This window comes from Platalea leucorodia (genome assembly GCF_965183815.1).
Source record: "Platalea leucorodia genome assembly, chromosome: 7".
Taxonomy (NCBI): Eukaryota; Metazoa; Chordata; class Aves; order Pelecaniformes; family Threskiornithidae; genus Platalea; species Platalea leucorodia.
In genome coordinates this window covers 26,334,833-26,358,861 of record NC_138829.1, presented here as the reverse complement: position 1 = coordinate 26,358,861, position 24,029 = coordinate 26,334,833, and the positions used below count along the sequence as shown (strand labels likewise).

The window sequence follows — 24,029 nt, the reverse complement described above, 5'->3', positions numbered from 1 at the left end:
GTTTCTGAGTGAACTGTTGATGTTCATTTATACCTTTGAAACTTTTTGATAGGGTACATTGTGCCAAAAACTTTGTGGCCTTAGGTCTCCTCCTGTTTCAGACTGTGAACTTTTTGTCATATTGAAGGTTTTTTTGGAAGAGGCAATAAAGCAAGACTATGATGACTGTGTTCTTTTGGCATATCTCTTAGTCTTGATCTTTGAAATATGTCTCGAACTCTGAATCCCTTTTCCTCCTCACCAATCAGAAAGATCCAAATGGAAATGTGAGATGTGTGAACTGGAGAGGAGACTTTGTAGATGTCCAGTCCCCAGCACTTTATAAGCAACAGGATATGACTGGTCTTTGGCAGAAAAATACTGAAACTGCCAACTGGGGAGAGAAGTAGGCATTTTTTGTAGTGCATTGCTTGCTCAGTGTTGTAACACATTGACCAGTGAAACTCTGGATCTGCTGTTCAGGATGTTGGTAATGAAAATTTAAGTCACTTTTCCATTCTCTGCCAAGAAGGGCAGAGTAACAACTTCTAGTGATGATGTGTCCCTGTTCACCCTGGTTGACTCCTGCAAACTAGCAAGAGAAACGCTCAGGCTTTTTAGGAGGCTTTTCCTGAATCCGTGAAGACTGATCTGCAGCACTGATTTTTTTTTTTTTTTTTTGGCCATTGTTAACATTTGCTGTTTTAGCTTATTTGAAACATTAGATAAGATCAAAATGAAATGAAAATACTTACTTTATTATAGAGAAAAGGTTCTTGAATATGATAATGGGAAACTATTGGAAGAATAGTATAATGTAGATCAGAAATATGCAAGATACTAAGCTGCTTTTCTAACTCTTGCTTGTGAATTCTTAAAGGTACTATACAATGGGTCTTTTTCTGTAGGATGCTACTCATTAGAAACAAATTCTATCCTGGAATTTTCTTTCTTCCTCTCTGTATTTGGAGATTTCATATTTCCTATTTAAATTATAAAGCAGACTAACAAAAACGAAACCCTCAACTCTTATATCCAGCACTTTCGGGTATCATTCTGTGTTGTGGCCTTGCTTTCAATCTTGAATTTATTCCGAAATAAATTTCTCTGAATAAAGCAAGACCATGGAGAACAATTCTTTTAAGCTTATGTGTCTCTGCTGTCAAGAAGGCAAGTGTATTGCAGTCATAAACTTACCTTGTAATGCTTATAGAATTAAAAAAAAAAAAAAAAGTATTTTGGCATTGTGCAATAATTTGTTTTTTGGCTTCTTAACATTGTATCAAACTCAGTATAACAGTACGTATATGTGCTGTTAGGTTTTCTAACACAAGGCTCTATTTATTGATATGGCTGTGACAACCTGCATATTCTTCCCTCACGTATTTCTTCGTGTTAGATAATAAATAGAAGTAAATCAAGTGGGCTCTCCTCCTTCCATGAGAGTTTTTTGGGATTTACTATCCCATTATGTTCTTCACTCAGCATGTTCCTTTCAGATTGTGACCTTTTTGCTGTCCCCAACAGTTTAAAAATTGTGGCAGAACTTTATGAATCATTCTGTCATGAGAGGTATTAGCTGTGTATTATCTTGCCTTTTACAGACTCCACAGACAACGTATTGATGTGAGGAGAGATGTTTGAAAATAGGGATGCTTGAAGCATGCAGTGCAGTACCCACAGGTCTCCTGTCATACTGTCAGTGTCAGAAAAAAATATTCTGAAGTCCCTCACTGCTAGTGAAAAACAGGAATCTTACCAAGCAGGAGAGTTTGAACCCATCTTGATGCAAATCAGTGTGAAAACTAACTTTGTTTTTGTAGATCCGCACCAATAACCACCTTCCCTGGTGAGCCCCACTAGCCTGCCTTTCTTGGTTTTGGGCGGGGGTGTGTGTGTGCGTGTGATTTTTTTTGTTTGTTTGTTGTAGTTGTGGGTTTTGTTTGTTAGGTTTTTTGTTTTCCACCACCACAATTTCTGAAGCTGCAAGCTATTCTTTATGGAGATTTTGGTATCTGCTTTGCTCCAGGTGCTATACAATATCTTCTTTTAAGCCAAAGTAACAGTTGATTTGCTGCTAAGTATTTGCTTCTATAAAGGGAAGAATATAGTTTCATCAGGTGCACAGGAGGACTGGTGACTAGAAAATGAAGCTGCTCTGCTGAGCACAGATGTGTTGGGGGTGCCCCAGCAATCCACGAGGCAACATCCTGGCAAGCTAATTACAGCAGCTGAAATGTCTCAGTACATGGCACAGTAACAAGCAGTAACACCCATCTGGGTGGGCCGGCTGCAGCTAAACCTTATGCTCTTGGTGGTGTTCTTTCCCTCATTCCGAATCCCTTGCCTGTGTTTAATCCTGCCGTAGTTTAAACACCTGTCTACCTGGAATGTGTGAAATGTCCCTACTACCCATGCTAAGCTATTTGCTCACCTGCTTTGCTTAGAAAGATGGCTTTCAAATAAACAATGATACAGTATTATACAGAGATGATACAGAGAGGAAAGCATATTGCATTAATAGAGCAGGGGTGAGGTGGTAATTCATCAGACTATAAATGGTTCTTAGTATCAAGATGATGAGGAGAGAGAACTGGATAAAGTTGTCTTCGTTTCACACATTGGATGTGTTAGGAAAGTTGTGATCACTGTTGCTGACAAGCTGAGAATTGTGTATATCCTATTTCATTTACCATGCTGCCCTCTGTGTTTGCCTCATTTGCCATTCTTGCTTCTTTTCAGACAATAAACTCTTTGTGGCCAGAAACTGTTATTGTTAGGTATTTGTATAGTGCCTGGCACAATCAGAACTAATTTGAAGTTTTCTGTTGTTGCAATGAAGATGCTTTAATTTTTAATTAAATTCCACAGAAGACAACAACATTTAAGGGTGGGGTAGAGGCACCAAAATGACACCTAATGCTGTTTTCCATATAAGATGGGTAGCACTGCCCATTACTAAGCTTGTCCGATATGTCCCACTGTAAGACCTTGTTTTAAATTGCTTGTAATGTTCTGAAACTATCCATTTGGACTCATGTTTTCTGTGCTTGATGTTCAGTTTTCAGAATACTTCAGGCAAGGTGAAGTGTTCCAGCCAAAACCAAGGCTGGATAAAGAAAAAATATTCTGTGCATTTTAATATCTACAGAACTTTTCTTTCAAATGTCTGGATCTCCCATGCTTTGGAATAGCAATTTGGAATTTAAAATTCTGTCCAAGCTTGATTGCCAGTAACTATCTGAAAAGCTTCAGGTGAAATATACTCAGCAGCACCTGCTAGAGCTTCTCAGCTTCCTGGAGATTCCCTCCACACTGAGGATGCTAAATTGAATTTCTCTGTAGTTGCACCTCTAGAGTACTGAGGCTTGAGTCCCCATTCTGCTGTGCTTTCAGTGACCTGGTCTGTGTTTGTAGCCTGTCTGACTTGAATGCAGAATGAGTGGGAATTCTGCCAAGGTGTGGAGAACAGCTAGGACAAGGAGGTTGTGAAATTTGGACCTGGATGTAATTTGGGAGAGGACACTGAAAACCATTCGGGTAAAAGGACAGAACTGGAAGGAATGGCAGTGTGGTAAACGTGGTCCAGTGAGGAGCCCACATTCTGGGACTGGGTGAACAGAGAGGCTGGCAAAAGGAGCGGGCTGGGGAGGGGAATAAAACTGGAGCCACTTGGATACAGGGCATGTAAGCAACTGGAAGAGGAACTGAGAACAAAAGTGTGGGAAGACAGATTAAATAACTACTCCCATGGAAAGCTCCAGGCCTGAAATGGTGTGGCTCAGGGGCCAGAAGTAGTGGTGAGGCCAGTGCTGGGTATCTGTAAAAGTGAAACTGGACTGAGCAGAATAAGGAGAATGACACCTGAAACGTGGAAGCTGGGACTGACTAGGTGTGAATAATGAGACACAGACAAGGAGCAAGAACGGGAAAGCATAGAGCTGTGAAGGGATGAGACGAAAGCGATTGCTTTTGGAGAAGTGGGCAGAAGCCTAGTGCGTAACCACTATAATTTAATCCTGTCCAGAACTTGAAGTAGGAGTTAAGATTCCTGAGCTTACAAGATGCTTAGATGCTTTGTACTACTAAGCCACAGAAGGAGTGGCAACCTACTGTGTTGCCAGTTGCAATGTTAGTTCACGTTCCAGAATTCAGTCAGAGGATACGAAGTCTGCAGTCCTGCACAATTCTGTTGTAGGTATGAGTGTAGTGTATTGAAATGAAGCTGGTATGTACTTGTTTGAGCAATTATGCACAAATTCTGGTAAAAGAGCATTGTTAAGATCTCAAAGCTGGGAGTTCAGAAGCTATGCTTAAGTCACACCTAAGTGTCTTAATAAGCATTGCCTTTGAGATCTGGAGCCGATGCAGGGCTAGTTGCTACACTCTTCTTTCTGGCTGTGTCCTGTGTCTCATTGGCTATATGCCTTCCAGTTGCCACAGAAGTGAGCAAGGGCAATACAGGTAGAAGCGAGCAAGGGCAATACAGGTAAGTCTTGCTTGTGACATGACGTTAATCTTGGTGCAGAACCAGGTCTGTTCTGTGCTCCTAAAAAGAAGCATGTGATCATGTAATTAAAGGCAGTCATAAACTTAATTCTGACAATGCCTGACTGGGAATCTTAGTTTTGCAACCTTTGTAGTGCTTTGTAACCTTCATAAAATGTTGTTGTTTTTTTTTTTTTTTTTAAATGTAAACTAATACTTACACTGCTGTAGTAGATACCATTATGTTATGTATTTAGGTTCGCTTAAATAAACCAACAGATAGTGTCTGCTTGCAGAGTTTGATCTTTCAAGAAGATAAGCAACACAAGAATACATTGGAATACATTTTATATGCTTAAGAACACATAGATAATTTCTTTGTTCTATCAATAGAGCTTGATATAGCAAGCCTACACTTAAGATGATTTTAGGCTATCATTAGCTAGTGTATTTACTTGTGTGAACAGTTTGGAAGTGGTTGGGTGAGAAGTTTCTTTCATGCGTGATAGAGCTTGGTTTTGAATTTTATATCCAAGGTACATATGCTGTTGGGTTGTCCCTGTATGTGTGCATAGAGAGGGGTAGAGAGAGGACAGATGCATATGGCTGGCTTAGTGACACAGCTCATGATGACTGGGCAGACGCTCTGGTCTCTACTCAGTGTAATATGAGCTTCTAGCTTTTGATTAGTGCATGTAGAGTTAATTTTTCACACGTCAGGAAAGTGATGTTGCTTTCTTACTTTGTGATTTTTGCCCCATGTTTGTCCTTTTCATCCTTTGTTGTTCTGTGAATGGAAGGGTTGTGGTTTTAATGTTGGTACTTGAATTCATCTCAAGCATGGTGGCTGTTGGTGTCATCTCTCCCACTGCTTTATGCAACTAGCACAGTTTTTCTGCATCTAAAGATTTCCCTTCTCTAGCAGTCTTAGTTCTCTTAGTACATACTCTATCCAGGTTACTTAGTGACACCTCTTGCTCTTTTCTTGGTTTTTAATTGTTTCTGATGTCTTTTTTTTTTTTTCCCCCCTCTAGTTAACAAACCTAAACTTGGCAAGTGGAGCTATAAGCAAGGGGAATGCAGCCACCCCACAGAGTTACCGGTCACCACTCAACAAAAGGGGGTCACTGTGGGCTGTTCAGTCAGACGCTCATATAGCTGACAAAAGATCTGTCTCTTCAGCAGTCAGGTAAGTTAAAATTGCTGTTCCAGCTTTTTGAAGAAGAATGCAATGCACTCAGGAGCTCATTTGTAACTTGTGTTTGGCTCAGAAGATAACATCTAAGGGCCTAGTACTGGTTCTCAAGACTCTCCTAGAAACTAGGCCTATGAAAATAGAGATATGTTCCCAGAGCTGGCAGGTTCATGGTGAAATAAGGGCATGGGTGAACATGTAGAATGAAAGGAAAATGCCTGTTTCTCTTTCACCATTTGTCATCCCTGCATGTGTAAATTTAGGTTTGCTGGTGTTGAGGCATATATGCAGGATGCAGACTTACACCTGATACTGCAGAAATCTCCACTAAGGCCTCATCTTCATGTTTTTTCTTTGAATATCAAGTTTAGATTGTTCAAAGATAGAGCGGCATCTTGCAGTGTTTCTAAAAGTTTCTTTTTCAGATGGCTTATTTATGGTCTTTTTTAAATTTTGGACATTGGAATTTATATTTATGGCTGATATACTCGTGGGACTCAGGGCAGAGGACTGTGATTCTGCAGTAAAACCATTCTTCCTGGGATTGAAAGAGCAGCAAGATTTACACCAAGGATTCTGGATCTTGGAAGCTAGGAGCAAGGCGAGCTTGCTGCAGTAGACTCGGCTCAATACAGGCCCAGAACTGCTGGAGATTTGAGTTCTTCCTTTGCCACTTCAGTAAATACTATTTATTCCTTTGCCTAAGCCTTCATTTTTGTCTTTTAAAATAGAATAATGAGGCAGAGCTTCTCCAACACATGAGTTTAGGACTGGAAAGCACTGTATACATGAAGATACTGATTCTTGTCATTGATGCCTGAATGCTACTGGAAAATGGAGGGAGGTGAGAGAGGCAGACACACAGTGCAGAAGGCATGTGACCTGAGTGGTCATCCTTTCCCAAACGGGTCCTTCAATAGAAGGATTGGAATGGGATTTGGAAAGCTCAAGTAAAATTGTTCTTATTTCATCAGTCACTGCTTTTCATCTTGCCTAAAGAAGAGGAATGTGAGAAATGAATTCCTGGCTCGTTCCTGTTCCAGCACAATGTTTGCCTCTGGGGTTTAGAGTTATTGAGAGAGGTGGTGGTGATTCTGCTCTTGGAGTCCAGCCAGGCAAGCTATTACCTAATCCAAATAAAGAACCTATCCAACAGGTGTAAACTGCTTTCCCCTCCTACATAGCTTGAGAGAGCAGCAGAGTGCAGGCTGTCCTAGAGCTTCTGTTCCTTTCCCAACTCTGCTTGCAGCTCTGCATGGACTCACAGACATGGCTGGAAAAGGACTACTCATAGTCAAAATACTCTGTTGCAGAACTCTGCAGAAGTCACTGGAATCGCAGCAATTAATGGTTGCTCTGAAACCATTTCAGTTATATATTACCTGTAGATCTGAGAACCCACCATTTAATGCCCAGAACTCCACTCTGAATGATTTCCAGGGCTGTACCTCATCTAGCATTGTATGCATAGTTTAATGCCTTTAGAAATTCTATCTTATTTCGTACAGCAATCCAAAAGTACTTCAGAATTCTCTGGCCACAGCTGGTATAAGATTCCCTCTTCAAACCTATTATGAACCATTTGGTCTTTCAGTACTTCAGTTGTTCTGTTTTTACCTTCAGAGCAAGAGACAGAAAGATGTCTTAAGACCCTTTATTGAGTTACTTTATTTTCATGGGTGCTTGTATCAAATGGACAGAATACTGGGAGTTAAAAGTTTTATGTAAATCTGGAAATGAAAAAAAGGGATTCTTGAGGCAGTGCTGGATTACTTGGGCTGTGAACTTCTATTTAATGAGAGAATTCCAAAAGGAATATCAAGGTAATGATATATGGAGATGGCTATCTTGTGTTGTAAATGCCTTTTTTGCTACTTGATCTGTTACATTGGAGCAAGCAGTTCGTAGAGGGTCATCTGATGGGTGTCAGCCTGTGCTTAGTGCAAGATGACTGAAGAAAGGCTTCCTGTTTTGTTCCATTAAGGTTCTGGTCTATCAGTTGTAGAATTCAGCAAGGATGGAAATGTTTTGTAAATGGGTCTCTTATCTGGCTTGCACTTGGCTCCAGTTCAAACATCTGCCTCTGAAACTCAGTCCTTACAGTTTTTGTACAGCTCTGTGGTAAATCGAAGCCATTTTAGTGCTTCTGAGGTTTGTTTGAAAATTTTGTTTTGATGCTTGCAATTTAAAAGATTCAGGCTATTCTTACTGACAAATCTTCCTCCTCTCTAAATTCCCACTCTCCTGGTACTGGCTTACCTAAATGTTTCTCAAAAGAAGTTCTCCCTTATTTTGTTGAATTCTTCTGGCTGTATGAGGTGAGGTGCCAAATCTTTGCCAAAAGGCAAAGGAGATCTTGAGTTTGTAATTTAGAGACAGAGAGCAGTTCTGGATATGTTAAAATGTTATTTTATAAATCTGCACTGCTGTGTCTTTTTTGAGGTGGGTTTTTTTTTTTTGGCACTTTCTATAAGCATTGACGCTACTCCCACTCAAATGATGGTTTAGGCTTTCACTGTGCCCCAGACAAAGAAGCCTGCAGGGCTACACATGAGGTGGTATGTTCCAAGTTGTACATGGGCTTACTTCTGACTACTGTAACATGGCTGTCAGTCTCTGCCACATTTGCTGCAGCCCTGCCTTTGTTGCCCTCTCTAGCTCATTGAGGTTATGCCAAATCTACTCTCTCCTTCAACCGTAGTCCTGTCTCAGTGCCCTATTTCAGTTCCATCTCAGCTTCTCACTCTATTCATCAGGCAGGATTGTCACCCTTTCACAATCTGCTGTAAAGGCACTAAACATGGTTACATATTTTGTAGTAGAAGTAATTAAAATTCCCATATATAATTTTTTATCACAATTTTAGTAATGTAATCTAAGGACAAATATGAAAGTGATGCCTCATTATCCCATGAAACTAATTTCCAGTTGCTGAAGCCAAGACCTTACTAGAACTGTTCTTGAAAAAGCATTCTCTTGAAAGCATTCTCAGTTGCATAATAAAAGTAAAAAATCAGGTGTTTAAGAGAATGAAGCTTGTTGATTCAGAACCTAAACTAACTGTTGTGGTTTAACCCCAGCCAGCAACGAAGCACCACACAGCTGCTCGCTCACTCCCCCCACCCCAGTGGGATGGGGGAGAGAACTGGAAGGGTGAAAGTCAGAAAACTTGTGGGTTGAGATAAGAACAGTTCAATAATTCAAGTAAAATGAAATAGAACAGTAGTAGTAATAATAATATAATAATACAATAATAATATACAAAGCAAGTGATATACGATACAATTGCTCACCACCCACTGACCGATGCCCAGCATGTCCCCAAGCAGCGATCGCTGGCCCTCGGCCAACTCCCCCCAGTTTATATACTGAGCATGATGTCATACGGTATGGAATAGCCCCTTGGCCAGTCTGGGTCAGCTGCCCTGGCTGTGCCCCCTCCCAGCTTCTCGTGCACCGGGCAGAGCATGGGAAGCTAAAAAGTCCTTGACTGGTGTAAGCACTACTTAGCAACAACTAAAACATCAGTGTGTTATCAACATTATTCTCATACTAAATCCAAAACACAGCACTATACCAGCTACTAGGAAGAAAAAATCAACTCAGCTGAAACCAGAAACATCCCAGCTGAAACCAGAACACTAACTTTTGAGTACCTGTTGGCAAATAGTTGCATAATCCCTAGTTGTGGGGATGGTAGATGTTCCTAGAAGCTTCTGGCACTGGAATCTGCAGCTGCTGTGTCACTTGTTTTTTGAAAAAGACAGTGGATTTCTCCTCAAAGAATAACTTGGGCTCTGCAGGTCACTTTAATCTCCAAGACCTGGACCAAAGCTAGCGAGAAAGATTTCTTTCGAACTGGTACAGATTTCTGTGTTTTCAGTGGGCGCCTTGGATTCAACAGCAGCCATCCTTGCTCAGGTTCATCTTTTAGAACTCATATGGGCAGTCTGTTGGCAGTAATCCAGCAGTGAAATGGTCAGTGTTTTCTCAGACCTCTGTTTCATTAGCTTCTTGTTCTTTCATAACATCTTTCTCAAACCTAAAGACAAGATCAACCTAGCTGTTCCAAAGTACTCAATGTATTTTCTCCTTGGCTATTCTGACAGATTTATCTAACTTGGTTAGGGGAGGCAGGCAAGCAAGCTTCCCTGTCATCAATCAGAGGGTAGAATGGCAGTCCAAATTATACCAGACAGCCTGGGAGGGCTACTGCAGTCAGAAACAAAGGGTTCTCCTCTTCTCATTGCTTGACATGCCCGAAATACTTCTTAGCTCATAGTTTCAGCCAAGGTGCTCACGTTCATCAAGAAATGGTGTTTTGTTGGTGGGCTGTCCAATCTGGGTTAAATTGTATAAAACCAGACTGTTTCAATTTTCTGATCTAAGGGTTTCTAAGTCTAATTTGCTTTGATGCCATTCTCAGTGGTAGTAACAGCGGCAGCTGCTCAGGGCTTCATGGGCTGTGTGCATGTAGCTGCCATATGTCCAGGTTCCCAAACAGGTTCTGCTTTGTGTATTTTCATTTTTATTTTTCCCTGCCTGGACGTATCAAATGGGGTGGGAAACTAGAAGATGCCACCCAGATATTTGGCATCTCAGGCTTTCAGGAACCCCAAACAGTATGCCTTGTGTCTGGAAATTCTGGAAATATCTGATGTGCGGTAAGCCTGCAGCTTTTTGAAGGAATCAGACTTCATGCCCATTCACAGCATAGAGCACTCCCATAGTAGGTGCTGCTGGGTCACATTGCATATATTTACTGCTCACGTACCAATCAGCTGAACAATATGGGTGCAGGAATCCAGTACCACTTAATGTTAGCTGCTTGTGCCTGTTGTAATAGCAAATGTGTATTTATTTGTATCCTAAAAATTCTACACAGAAAAGTGATTGTACACTCCACTCTCCTGCACACCCCAGCTCACAAAGTAAGACCCATGTGCTGCATCCCCTGACAATCTTACACTGCTTTCGCAGTCTCCCAAACCAGGACCTTCTTTTTAATTGCTGACCTTTCTTAGCCTCTGCTGGGTAGTGGATACTTTATATCCTCCTTCCCCACCTAGCGCCTACTACTGCTTCATGCCAGTTTCATTTACTGCTAGGGGTACATGTACTAGGTTTCAGATGTTCTGCTCTTATCATACTAAGTATATATCCTTTGGACTTGTGAGGATGTGGAAGAGTCTCTGATCTCTTTTGAGAGTTTATTCTGTGCTGGTGTAAGTGGCTTCTCTATTTCCACTGAAATTTTGAGTTTTGCCAGAAAGACCCCAGACAACTATCACAGGCTAACTGTGGTTCACCAGTCTTGATCCTTTGTGTTAAAGGAGCAGCTTGCTGTATTTGACATAAAGGGAAGGTGAAAGTGGCTTCATTGTTTCCTCAGTTTTTATTTTAAATTTTGGAGGTGTGGAATGTAAAGTAAGAAATCAGGCTTGGACCCTGACTAGACAGGCTCTGAAGAGCTTTGAGAAGAGCGATACTAGAATAGCCAAGAGACATGCTAATGTGCAAGGTGATTCTCACAACGATGGAGTGAGCAGTTGATGGGACAGTCTTGCTTTTTTGCAAGACTCTTGAGCTAGGCCAGAGTGGGCTTAGCATGGCAGAAGCAGCATGGATGTTGCAGTAGGGGCTGTGGGAAAGAGCTAACTACACATGGGCTTTCAGCTAGAAGTAAGGAGGAGAGAATTCCCAGGGATCTTGGCAGCTAATGCCAGGTTTTTATAAGCATAAATCTATTTCTCTGTTATATATATGTTGCCTTGTAGTTCTGCATCTTAAGGGTTGATAGTGACTTTATTCTCTTCCAAATCGTTTGTTTCAAGCTCCCTGCAGTCTCTTGCAAGGTAGAGGCTGCCCGACTGCTGTCCTGTGCCGCACTTGCCAAGTGGTCAAAGCCTGTTTGTTTGCACAGCATCTGGGTGCGAGCTAACTTGGAGACTGTGCTGCACTGATGCCTCTGGAGGAAATGAAGGGAGAAAGCAGCAGGCACTGAGGGCTACACAATAGGCCTTCAGTTTGGTTTGAGCAAACTGCGTTGACCTTAACACCTCCCTAGCTAAGCAGCACAGAAGTGCCAGAGCAGCAGCAGACCAACAGCACAGAGTCCAGCCCTGTGCTAGCATAGCCACGTGTCTGTTCCTTGCTCCTCATACCGCTTGCCCTCTTTTCTCTTTACTGTAATGCCTAAATTAATTCAATTCTTTGTTTGAGGTGGAGGAGTAACCGAGGGTGGGTACAGTGATTTTTTCCATGACTGATCCCCTGTCTGCGTCTCCTCAGCAGCTCTGTCATGCTGATTCTGCCTGCGGTCCTTGAGAAGCAGCATTTCTGAGAGCCCCAAATTTGGGGTTTGGTCTGTTATTACCTTCTGCTCAGAGGAGGCTTGAGGAGGGCAGGCAAAAAATAGAAGCACTGCCTGGGTAGCTGTACGTTCTTGCAACTCATCCTGTCTCTAGTTTGTGCATGTTCTTCTTCTGCCCCATGCATATCTGTGCCTGTAACAGCCTTCCCCCACCCCAGCAACCTCTTACCCCTTTTTTTTTTTTATAACACATCTCCCAGGGTCACCGGTGACAACTTGTTAACTGTGGAAGTGAACTGGCTGACTAAAACTTCAGAAATACATGGCTTGCCTTGTATTTTTTTTTTCTATATATATTTTGGTCACACTAAAGAAACTTGTGATGGCAGGTCCAATTACTCTCCATCCTGCTCGGAAATCGCCCTGAGCCTCAGCGCCATGGGTTGGCACAGTCCTGAAGGATCCCTGCTTCCCACAGCTAGGCCTTGGCTCTGTCTGTCTGGAGCCTCCGGGAGAGGAAAGGCGGAAAGCTCGTGACTTGCCCAGACAGCCTGAGGCCTGGGCCTGCAGCCTCGGCTCCCCAGACGCTGTTGAGTCGGACTTGGCTGGCAGCCGCCGCGCTGTTACTTTTCCGAGGTAATAAGTGAGATTAATCGCAGGACCCTTTCCAGAGGCGAAGGGGGTTTGGGCCGCGTGCAGGGAGAGCGTAGGAGCCAGTCCTGGGGCTGTGAGCTGGAGGCGAGAGCTGGGGCCTTGCAGCAGGGCAGAGCGGGGCACCAGCGGGCTTGTGCGAGTGCGGCCTCTCTGCTCAGCTGCTTCTGGGAGGCTTTGCTGGAGCTGCGGCCTGAGGCCTCCCTTGGACTGGCTCTAGCTGAGCACAGGGGGCACGACGTCTGCATTACTTGTGTCTGCTGGCCTCGGGCAATTATGGTTTTTGCAAATAGCTCTCAGAATTTGAGGGGAGCAGGTTTCTCTTTGACTGCATGACTTCCTTTTGGAGAAGGTATGAGGATCTTTCCCGTTATTCCCAGCAAGCAGGCCATGTTGGTAGGTGGAGGGGAGTGACAGGGGTTTCATACCTTCCCCCAAGCCAATACTGCGTAATGGTTTTGGGTTTTCTCATTTCAGCTGTCTCCGCAAACTGACCTTACCCTAATGTAAATATAGGATTTGCCATCCTGGACTGGGCTGCTAATCTGTCTAGTTCTCCTGTCCTGGGCTTCGGAGCAACTACCACCACCATCTTCAGTAGAAGCACAGAGAATGTTCTGATGGGCAGCAGTGAAATTCCCTGTCTAGGGGGGAAGCTTGCTTTTACCCTCTGCCTCTTAACAGCTGCTTTGTAGTTCTCACAATACTTTCTGTCGTACATGGGACAGATGTCCTACATCCTAGTGTGGATGTTGTTGTTAATCATATTTTTTTTTTATTTTCTGGAAAAACTGTAGTCTCATTGAGCAGTAGCAGTGAGTTCCACAGGTGAATTACGTATTATGCAAAAGTTTCCTTTTTAAATTTTTTTCCCCGAATTTGCCAAAAGTCTCTGCACCCTTATTACATGAAGGCAAACAGAAATGCTTGATTTATTTTCTGCACTATTTATTCTCTATGTTTCTATCATCTCCCTTCTTATTTGTCTCTCCTAAATTAAACAGTCCCATTCTTTTCAAGTTCTAAATGGAAATCTTCCCAGCCCTCTAATAATTGTCTGGCTGTCTTTATAGAGATGACAAGAAATGAAAACAGTACATCAAGTAGGAGTAAAACATTGGTTTTATGTAAGTAACACTATTGTATCTTTATTTTTGAACTCATAACTTACATATACTAATATCTTGCTGGCTTCTGACCATGCTAAACACTGAATTTTTTTATTAATATGCAGTTGTTTTTCTTTGACTGTTGTGGTAAATGTAAAACTGAGCAACAGGTATAAGCAGTTCATGGTGATACAATTCTTTTTTTTTTTTCTTCCCCTCCCCCCTTCCTCACCAGTGAACTCTCCTCTTCCTGCTTTCAGCTGCCACCAGTGGATTTTGTTGGCTGTGACAGAAGTCACATGCTGTTTTCTGTTCTAATAAGCATCTGATTCAATATAGAACAAGTTGAAATCTGTTAGTGTCTTGCACTACTTGACTCATAACGTCCCCCCAGCCATTCCTGGTCTTACGTCTTTTTGAAATATCCTGTGTAGGTTCTAGGTATTTTATGTTGCAAAGTGACCAGCAGATCTCCCTTTCCTCTGCGTTTATTTAAACCTCCCAATCATCATTAAAATAGTTGCTTTCCAGAGTGGTATTCAGAGGGTTAATGTGACCATAGCTCTCACTTCAGTAGGTCTCATGGGGGAGACAGACTGTGCTGCTTACAGCCTTCTAGGAATGAGGGGACCCCTGTAGTCTTGTGCTCTGTGGGAGCAGATCTGGCCACAGCAGCCTTTCTCTCTAGAGGAGTTCTGAAAGGGTTACAAGGGAGCCTTGGCTGTTTCTTTGAGCTGTTTGGAAAGGACGGGCCTCAGACAGCTTGGCAGGAACCTGGGGCCCTGTTTTTTCCAGCCCAGCCCTTCCTTCTGCACGGAGCTGTCAGGGAATCCCACGAATGTCTGGTTTCTCCCCTTTCCTAATTTTTTTTAGCAATATTTTTATCCATCCCTGGCTCTTCCTCACACAGGGACCTCCAGTTTTGTCCATTGATTGGTCTTGCAGGTAGTGAGGTAGAAATGAAAGCTGTGCTACCATGCCATAGCTGTTGGAATTAGTTCACAGTTGTGCAGCTGAGAAGGGCATTGGGAAGTTTCCCAGAAGAGCGTCCTTTCTGGCATTGATCTTAGGGCAGGTCCATCTGGCCTAAGAACAGAGGGATTGAATGGGCCCATCTTTGAACTGTGCTATTCCTGTGGGTCACAGCGAGGCACTTTGAAATCTCAGAGCTACATGTTCTGTATCCTCCCTACTAGACACACAGCAGAATGCTGCTTTGTAAAAGTGGAAATCCCCTTTGTAACCCAGGCTTGTGAAGGACAGGACAGGTTAGCAACCTTTCTTTCATTTGCCTCATGCTCTCCAGCGCATGAAGTTGAACTCATGGTGAATATTTTGGAGGTTTCCAGGTCTGCGCTATACCTTTTCACTTCAAGAAAATGGAGGTGTCTAGAGGGTAGTGTTAGAAAGGAAGATTGATTACTGGTGAGAGCAAAGGTCTTGAACAGCTGTGTTGAAGACATTGGTCTTGTACAGCTGAGAAAGAGAAATTGAATTAGGATTATCTTGCTATCTCAGTAAGCCTGTCAGATGTTGGGAGCAGGGTGTGGTCTGAGATCCATGTGGAAAGCCTTTCAAGAAGGCAGCCCTCATGTGGGGCAGTCCCTGGACAACTCTCTGAAGTCAGCAGCCAAAGGGCCTGGAGTCAAGCTCAGATGAGTTAAGGGTTTCAGTGACCAAGTACAAATGCCAGAGCAGGAGGTAACAAAAGGGGCCAAAGGGTCTTCCTTCCTGCTAGGGTTTGTTTTGGGACTACCTTCCATTGTACAGTGAAGTTTTCACCACCAATGCGTGTTCACGTTTTCCATCCAGCCCGAGGTCATGCTTTAGCTTGGCGTGCTCAGGATGAGCATGATGCTCTTTTTGGTGTTTTATCTTGTGATATAAATGGGAATTCCCTGTGAAAAGCACAAAGAAACCCCTTTCTTATCACTGAAAGTGTTAGTCAGCCTTTCCTATGAAGATCCTGCTTTGTCACCTCATTTTCCCCTCCTTTCACACTGGGGGAGTTTTGTTGCTGATACAAGAGTTTGAGAGTTGTATGCTGTTGGCTTCATGACAGCCTGTTATTCTCCAGGGCTTCTCTGGGCTGCAGGTATCAAGCAGCAGCTGTTTGTGAGCCATGCAGGGCTCCAGTGTTTAACAAAAACCTCTTTTGAAAAAGGGGGAGGGAAAAAAAAAAAGTGTAAAAAAAGTCAGAAAGTATTTCAGCTTCCCTATGCATGTGGTGACAGCTTTGCTTGGTGATCCTGTTCACTAGCTCATAGGTTTTTGAAGTGCATATATATTGTGTAATCTGAAGAAGTTGGGGCAACCAGAACTCCACTGTGGAATACTAGCTTTTTGTTTAGGGAATAGTGTGAATTATAATAATGAGTAACATCCATGGTTAATAGTACTTTCTTAGTCTTTACCTAACACTGTATACTGTCAGCCAGTGAGTAGTTTGACCAAAATACTCTGGGTAAGAGGACTTGATTGGTGATGAGCAAGAAAGCATCTTGGTGGCTCAAGAAAGCTGGTTATTGGATTGCCCAGAACCAGTGCCAATTACAAAGATTTTTAAGTACACTGTCAAAGGTAGGCTTTGCAATGTCAGGACGGAAATATCAATGTATCTGGAGTCCTTTATCATGAGCAGTTATTTCTAGGGTTTCATTCTGTAACGATTGTTGAAAGATGGATATCCTCTTAAAAAAAAAAAAGGGCAAAAAAGCTAGGTAGTGCTCAAAGATACCACAGTTTCCAGACACTATCCTGTTGCACTCACTGAACTCTTATTAACATTTCTCATCCAATTACTGTCCACAGCAAACCAGGTGGGGAGAGGCCAAGGCAGCCTGGCTGATCCAAGTCTACTGAAAACTGGCCCTGAGACAACAACCTTTAGTAAAAGGAATTTCAAAGTGAGAGCGCCTTATCAAAGACACTGTTTATGTTCCAGCTGATGGTATCCATGATGTTGCATGGCTTCTCTGCTTGAATTTCAGATTGTGTCTGGCTCAGTAAATGTCTTCCACTGCTCTTTCTATCTTTCTGCTATCTGGCACATGGGACTTGACTAAAAAGTTAGTCTGAGAAGATTGTTATCTGGCAGTGTTGCACATGCTACTTGGCAGCTGTCTGTCAGGGATGCTTAGCCTGGGCAAGAGTCACCCTTTGGAGCAAAAGGGCTGTGGCTTATGTGGTCTTAACCTTTTGTATGCATAAAGATGTTGCTGAAAAAAAATAATTATAATCTTCTCTGTGAAGACGGTAGCCAAGTTGGGCTGTGAAAGTCTTCAGTGTTGAAAATTGAGTTTCCTTCAAAATTCAGCTCAGAAAACTTTCAGTTTGGTAGACTGTGTGAAGAGGAGGAGGAAACCTCAAGTCTGGACCATCTGTTTCTTTTTTGATACTGGGATAAAGATGCTGATGAGTAGAGGTGTCAGCTTCACTTAGCATTTTGAAAAGCTGCAGGTGCTGAGACTTGAAATTGAGTAAGCTTAAGAATTTTGTTTCTTGCTGCTGATGACTGAGTGTAGATCTGCAAGGAGGTAACAGTCATACCAATGAAGGCTTGGTATTCCTAGAAACTGTTTGAACTTTCAGATCCACATCTATTTTTACAACTAATATACCGTTTTCAGGGATTTTTCTTTTCTGAGATTTTAGCCACAGAACAGCATAAATGGAATAATATCCTTTATATTAGTCAGAAGCTGAGGTTTGACACCTAAGTTGGTATTTTATGGTACTGATGAATAAGTATCTAGGATTTATGGCTTCTGTCACTTATAAACAATAATTCTGAATTTCAAATGAGAACTTCCAATATTCATTGAAGACAACCTACTGCTTACAGTGTAGTGTCTTCTACTTCCCATGCCTGTGTCCTAAAAGATCTTAAACTGTGGTGTTAGAAAAAACTTGAAATAACTTGTTAGAAAGAGTGTTCTGTTCAATATATTTCTGATCTCAGCTCCACTAGAAGACGCTTGGGTGTAAGATTCTTTGACAGTCTCATGATTCTAAAGATTTTGGCTGCTCTGTAAATATCTTCTGGTGGATGATAATTTGAACAGCAGTTAAAGGCTTTCCAACTCAGGCAGTCAACATGGCAAAGAACACAATCTCATCTGTTGTGAAGAAGTCAACAAGGACAACTATGTATGTGAAAGACCTAAGCCAAAGGCTCTTGAAACTCTGAGAGCCCCAAAAGTGATTCTTCAGAGACTTTGCTGTTCTTGAGATGAGGTGCATTGATAAACACATCTCTTTCTAATAAAGAACTGCATAAAATATCTCCAGAATATTCTCCAAGAGAGTGAGATTTTGGTTCCTACTGACAGCAATCCCCCTAGCCTTCTGGTTTCAAAATTCCTTACAAAAAAAAAAAAAAATCAAGAAAGTTTTTAGAGCTTATCCCTTATGAACAGTTCCAATAAAGGCTACCTATTAATATTTTTTTCAGAACAGCTGCTTTCATAGAGTTTGGTTTTAAATATTGAGAACTTGCTAATCTTCAAATTTGAAAACCCTCATGAAGGAGCTGTGTTTTAATGTGGAATTAATTTCATTAAAAATCTACAGGAACAATAACTTTCTCTGTTATCTATTAAAGCTCACAAATATTTTTTATTTTAATTTATATTAATAAATGCATATAATACATTTAAAAATTATTCTATTAAATAAAATAATGAAATTGATACAGGTAAAATAATTTTGAAAGACCAATTTTAGTAATTGGATTATTTGGGTATATTTCAAGAAACTTGGATCCTATCCATTTTTAGTCATTTAAATATTTTGTCCTTCTGTTCGGGACATTGTTTGCATAACTGATTTTGTTTTTTTCGAAGGTCAGAGTCATGTTTTCATTTGTTTCTGAAATTCCACTTTCCTGCTGCTGATGCTAACCCAAACGATTTAAATATGAAAGTATTCTCTACTACCTATGTAAAGAGAATGAAAGTTATGTGCAAATTTCTAGGTTGTTTTGAGGCATTAGGGGACAGAATATGATTCATGTAGTGCAGTGGTTTACTTTATTGGTATTTTCTAAACAGAACGAATTCTTTGTTAACATATTATGACCTGTAAAGCATTACAGAACCCGAATATGTGAGTGTAGACATTAGGCTTGTGTTACTGAGGAGCATTTCTGTGACAGGAAAGAGAACTGTGGTGCTGGATATTTTGTTGTTTGCATGTCTCACTCGGAAATTATCTAAATTTGTGATATAGTATAACTTCATAGATTGTGAATTGTTCTGCTTGTTGTTACAGAATGCATAATTGTTTGCATCTTGTTTATCAAAATCTCACTCTAGTGTTTATGGTGTATATTGTTAGGTAGCAAAACTAGGTAACAGCTACACTTGTTATTTACTTTCAGGTTTTTCTAATGTCTGTTATTCGCCTTTATGTGAGAGCTTGCTTACTGTCTTAGACTGCAACTGGTCTCTAGAGAGCCATAAACACAGTACACAACATGAAGGTTAACCTCTTTGCAAATGTTACTGTGTTCAGCTCAAGCCACCTGGAGGTCATGTTTGGGCTCTTACTTGTCTTTACTACAGAGTCATTTTCTGTGAAATGTACCAGTTGTGGCCTTTGTGAGAAAAGTCTACTCTATTCAGAACACTTGCTGAAACATCACAAAAAGCATCAAGTATAAAGAAGTGGCATATAATGGATATTTCTTGATCAGATACTGGACACTATTGTTATTGTCCTCTCTTGATTTGCCTTATCCATGCTAGGAGGGAACTCTTGAAAGGACATTATTCCACTAAGTGGCTGGGATATTTTAGTCTGTCCTTATAAGGGTTTAGCATCTGCAGCTGCATCTTTGATGTGCTCATGCTTAGCGTTACATGCAATCAGTTGGTGAAATTCCTGAGGTAGTCATTCCATGGTTCCCATCTGTGTTCCTGAGTCTGAGAGCTTCTGACTAATTATACAATTTTCTCTGTACGCTGTAGGAAACAATTCCATTTTGGCTCTAGAAAAAGGGATTGGGTTGGACTGGAATATAGGATTGCATAACTTTTTTTCATCTTTAACCACAAATTCCTATGAAAGCTGTTGCACTTCCTCTCTGAAGATACCTGCTCTTGGCTTTTGGTTTCCAGAGTCATTAGAAATATTCAACACCCATATACAGTCCAGAAGACCTAGCAATGGAAAGGCCTACCCAAAATCAGTCATTAAGGAATCAAGCAAAGTTGCATCCCTAAAGAAAGAGCACCATCCCTAGATTCCTATTCTTCTCAAACCCCGAGGAGAAAAGATGGATATAGTATGCAGTTGGGATGACCAGCGGAGCTGGCACAACTGCATCCTAGACTTGTCTGTCCACACTGGAGGAGGAGACATCACAAATATGGGTGCTTGTTCAAATAGACAGGATCTAAAAGCTTTTTTCTAGGTGCTGCAAATAAAACCAGCGCTTACAGTCTCTACCTCCTAGCTGTGTAGTTGTAGGCAGAGGCAGAAATCTCAAGTAAAAGACTTCAAGCTCTAGGTGATCCAAGTAGGTTTTGTGCAACTTGAGCATCTTTTGCAGACAGGGTCTGACAGAGGGGGATCTTTCAACAAGTCCTAGACAAGTCTGGGAACTGCCTTTTAGAGTGTGCCAGCTCTTTGTATTATACAATATAATTATCTGAACATCCTTTTACTCATCTTCCTCTAATGACAAACTCTGTCTGTCATCAGATTTAGCAGTTTCCTGGAGAAAGATATCGTCAACCCAGTTTACTGAGGTAAGCCTGGGCCTTTTCTGTAGTTTCAGAGGTGTAATCACAAATTCTGTGTTCTCTGTGCTTAATTGTGGTCTGTCAGCTGGCCTTCTTGGTCAGCATGTGTGTCGCTGCCTGCTGGGGAAAGAGGGAGACAACTGAGTGATTTGGGGCTCTCCTGCAATTTTCCACTCCACCACCTGCTTTGGAAGTGGCTGTAGAACTGCCAAACATGCTGAAGTGGTTAAGTGTACCAGCTCCTAAAGAAGCTGAAGGGGAGGAGTGGTTCTGGCCTGATGGGTTTTCAAAGGGAGCTGAGACTTTGAAGTTCTGTTTTAGCAGCTGCCAGGTATGCTGCCTCAGCCCTGTGCAGCACTTCTGCCCCCAGCCTTCATGCATTGCATTCTTCTTTACAGTGCCAGGATGGAGAGAGGAAAATAAAAGAAAATTAATTAAACCAAGAGTGTGGGCATTAGCAATAATTTTGCTTTATTATATTTTACCCTTTGAGTTATAGTGCCTTGTGCCACGTGTCAGTGAAGCACCTTGCACTTGCTTGGGCCTATTAGAGTAATAAATTTATTTCACTTCTGTTTTCTTTGCCTTTCTAATTACTGCTTCCTCACCTCTCTTCTGCTTTATGTCCCCTCCCAAAATAATCGTAGTAATTTTAATCTTTTGTTCTGTAATGGCCATGTAAAATAGGCAGAGATTTACCTCCGTGATGCCCCAGAACTCCTTACTGAGACTAGAGGGACCAGATCATCTTTCAAATAAGGAGAGACAGAGAAACGTGGTGGCTAAACCAAGGCTTCATATAAAGCCTCTCTTAAAGCAAGGACACCCCTCACTGCTGTATCTGCTGCAGGCAGTTAGCTGGGAGCTTCCCCTTTCCTCACTTAGCTTTTCTCTGCCAGAAACAAGATGCTGTAACTCAGTTTATTCCACTGAATACTGAACTTCTTTATGATAATGTGACCTCCTCTGTGATTTTTCTTGTTGAAACATTGGGTTACTGGAAATGCTGCAGACTGAGCTCTGTTTTCAGGTGAAGAGGTAGATAGATCCCAATAGGAGGTGGGAATTTATGGAACAACGTTAGGAGTGGAATGGGGACTGTATTCTGTATAGCTTAAAACAAAAGACAGCAAGGAGGCCAAAATTGTTGTAAACTGGAATAGTCTCTTCTGGCAAGGCAACACGTTTCTGTGGTATTAATCCTTGGAGAACAAAGTGCCAAAAAATGGCGAGGTTCTTGCTCTGCAGTACTTGAAGAGCTTGCTTTTCCAGGTGAGGCTTTATAAAAATAAGTCTTTCCACTCTTTTCTTGCAGTTCTTTATGATCCAGTCCTGGTATGTCATCACCAGTTTCTGGAGGCAATAGAGGGGGACAGATGCATAGGAAGTTTTGGGAAGGAGGTGCACTGTTGTTTTTTGGTTTGTTTTTGTGTGGGTTGGTGGTTTTTTTTTTTTGTTGTTCCAGTGCTGGGTATAGATCTTTCTAAAATATTTTCTCTTTCTGTATTAAAAATTGATAACATGTAATTCAAAATTGAACCTGCTGTTCTGTTCTAAATAGGCTGCATTTTAGCTATCAAAAAAATACAGCAAATATGTTTGAAAAATACCTTGTGAATTTTTAGGGCAGAATTATTTTCTGAAAAGTAGTTTTCTGCAAGTAGGGTATCTCTGGAGGATTCTTAGAAGGAACACTACAGGCCTGGAAAACTTCTGTCAGTTTTAGCTTGAGAAGAGCATTGCTAGGAATTTGTGCTGCCTTGGTTGACATAAGCACTTCCAGAAAGTATCTTCCATAACCTCTAAGGAAACTGGGTGACCAGTGGAGTGAGGGAAAAATAGCACTTACCCTTTACACTACAAATACGGTATTGTGTGACCATCATGAGACTTGCAGGGATTCCAAAAAAGCTAACTGTAAAACAGCCAGCACCACAACCCTGGGATTGCTTTGGTGCCAATGTGCCATGCTGCTTTTAGGATGGCTGGAAATCTGTATGTCATGGTTTGTGTGTAGTGTCTGTGTGTAGTATCTATCTGTAGTCTCTGCATCAGTAGCCTTTTTTTTTTTTTTCTCTTCCCCCCCTGCAATGTGTGTGATAGGATGGTCTCGTCTATGCAGCATATAGTTACTGGCTCAGCTTCTGCAATAGGCAGTAACTCATGCTAGTGTTCTCTCTTTGTGGATCTGAGCGTATTCCACCACCACCCCCGGACTATATTTTATGTAATCACTTTGTTATAGACTTCAGAAAGTGTGTGCTGACACAGACACAGTCACCTCTTTCTATTCTTAAATGTTCAGGGAGCTGTAGCAGGTGAGTAGATCTTTGTACAGGAGGTGGAGGTGAAAAATTTTCTCCCTTAACTCCAGCATAACAGAACTGCAAAAGGAACCTGAGGAGGAAAAATGTTATGTTTAACAGGGGGGAGATCACTCTCAAATCCAGTCTATTTCTTGTCACACCTAGTTACCTTATCTAAATCTACGTGAGGGACAAGGAGAACAGAAAATACATATGGAATCAGGTTTATAAAATGGGGAAGATGCTAGAGATGCCTTTTTGGCAAGCATGTAAGTGCCATCAGGCTTAGGGAACTGTGTAAGCCTGTCTTCTTTTTATTGGGGAAACTCCTTTAGCTTCATTACATTGGAGCTAGGTTGATAAATTTCAGTTGTTTAAGGGAAAAGGTCTCTTGAGGACCTTTACTCTGCCCATGTATCAATGCTTGGGGAATTATCCAAAAACAAGAGACTTAACCACAAGCATACAGCCTCACAGCAAGGACCCAGAGAAGTGACCTTTAGTTCTTGTTTTGTATTTTTTTCTTATTCTACTGTATTTCAGCACCTAGATGTTATACAGCTTTAGTTATGTTACTGAATGGCAGCAGCAGATGCATATAGCTGTTGCCATGCTGCTACTCTAACTCTTTTACCTGGAGCATTTCTCCTAATATGACTGTGGCCCAGCTAGCTTTCAGGTGACACTTTCCACAATCCCGGATTAGGTGAATTTGTACATCTTTGCTCTGGAAGTACAGAACAGATTCTGGCCTTCCCTCTAGGTATATAGATTATAAATGCAGAAGTGTTGCTTCTTTTGTGAAGTTCTGTTATCTGGCTATAATTCTTGGCCTTGAAATTTATAGGCGTGATGTTGGGAAACAGTATGCTTCAGCATGCTTTGTCCCCATAGACAGACCATTTAAGCTGTCAGATTTATCAAGTCTTCTCTAAGAGACACTCATCAGATGGTCTTCATCTACCACATAACAAAATGATAGGTGTACTGGATGTCAAGCAAAGTTGATTGCTTTCATGAACTTCAGTGCAAATTTTGTGGAATCTAGCGGCTTGTCATGTTCTTTAGAGGTTTCTTTGTGTACTTGATATTTAATATTTAGACAGCAAAACACCTGACTTTAGGAGCATATGACATCTCTGCTCCATGGCCATATGGCATAACTGAAAAAGTCATTTGGGCCTCACATGGTATGAGACCTGGACAACACAACCCTGGAGGAACCCTTAAGGCCCTGTAGCG

The 24,029-nt window shown here is 41.6% G+C and overlaps 1 protein-coding gene across 7 annotated transcripts in view; it reads left to right on the top strand.

The window, feature by feature from the left end:
* TTLL5 (tubulin tyrosine ligase like 5) overlaps positions 1–24,029 on the top strand; it is a 147,243-nt gene that overhangs the window by 81,263 nt on the left and 41,951 nt on the right. For 6 of the 7 annotated variants that reach the window (XM_082318434.1, XM_082318432.1, XM_082318433.1 and 3 more), the window contains one exon: positions 5,502–5,656. In XM_082318434.1, coding sequence (XP_082174560.1) covers positions 5,502–5,656 — 155 coding nt within the window. Of the gene's footprint in view, positions 1–5,501; positions 5,657–20,440; positions 20,488–24,029 lie in introns of all 7 variants that reach the window. The other variant, XM_082318437.1, reaches the window with a different exon arrangement.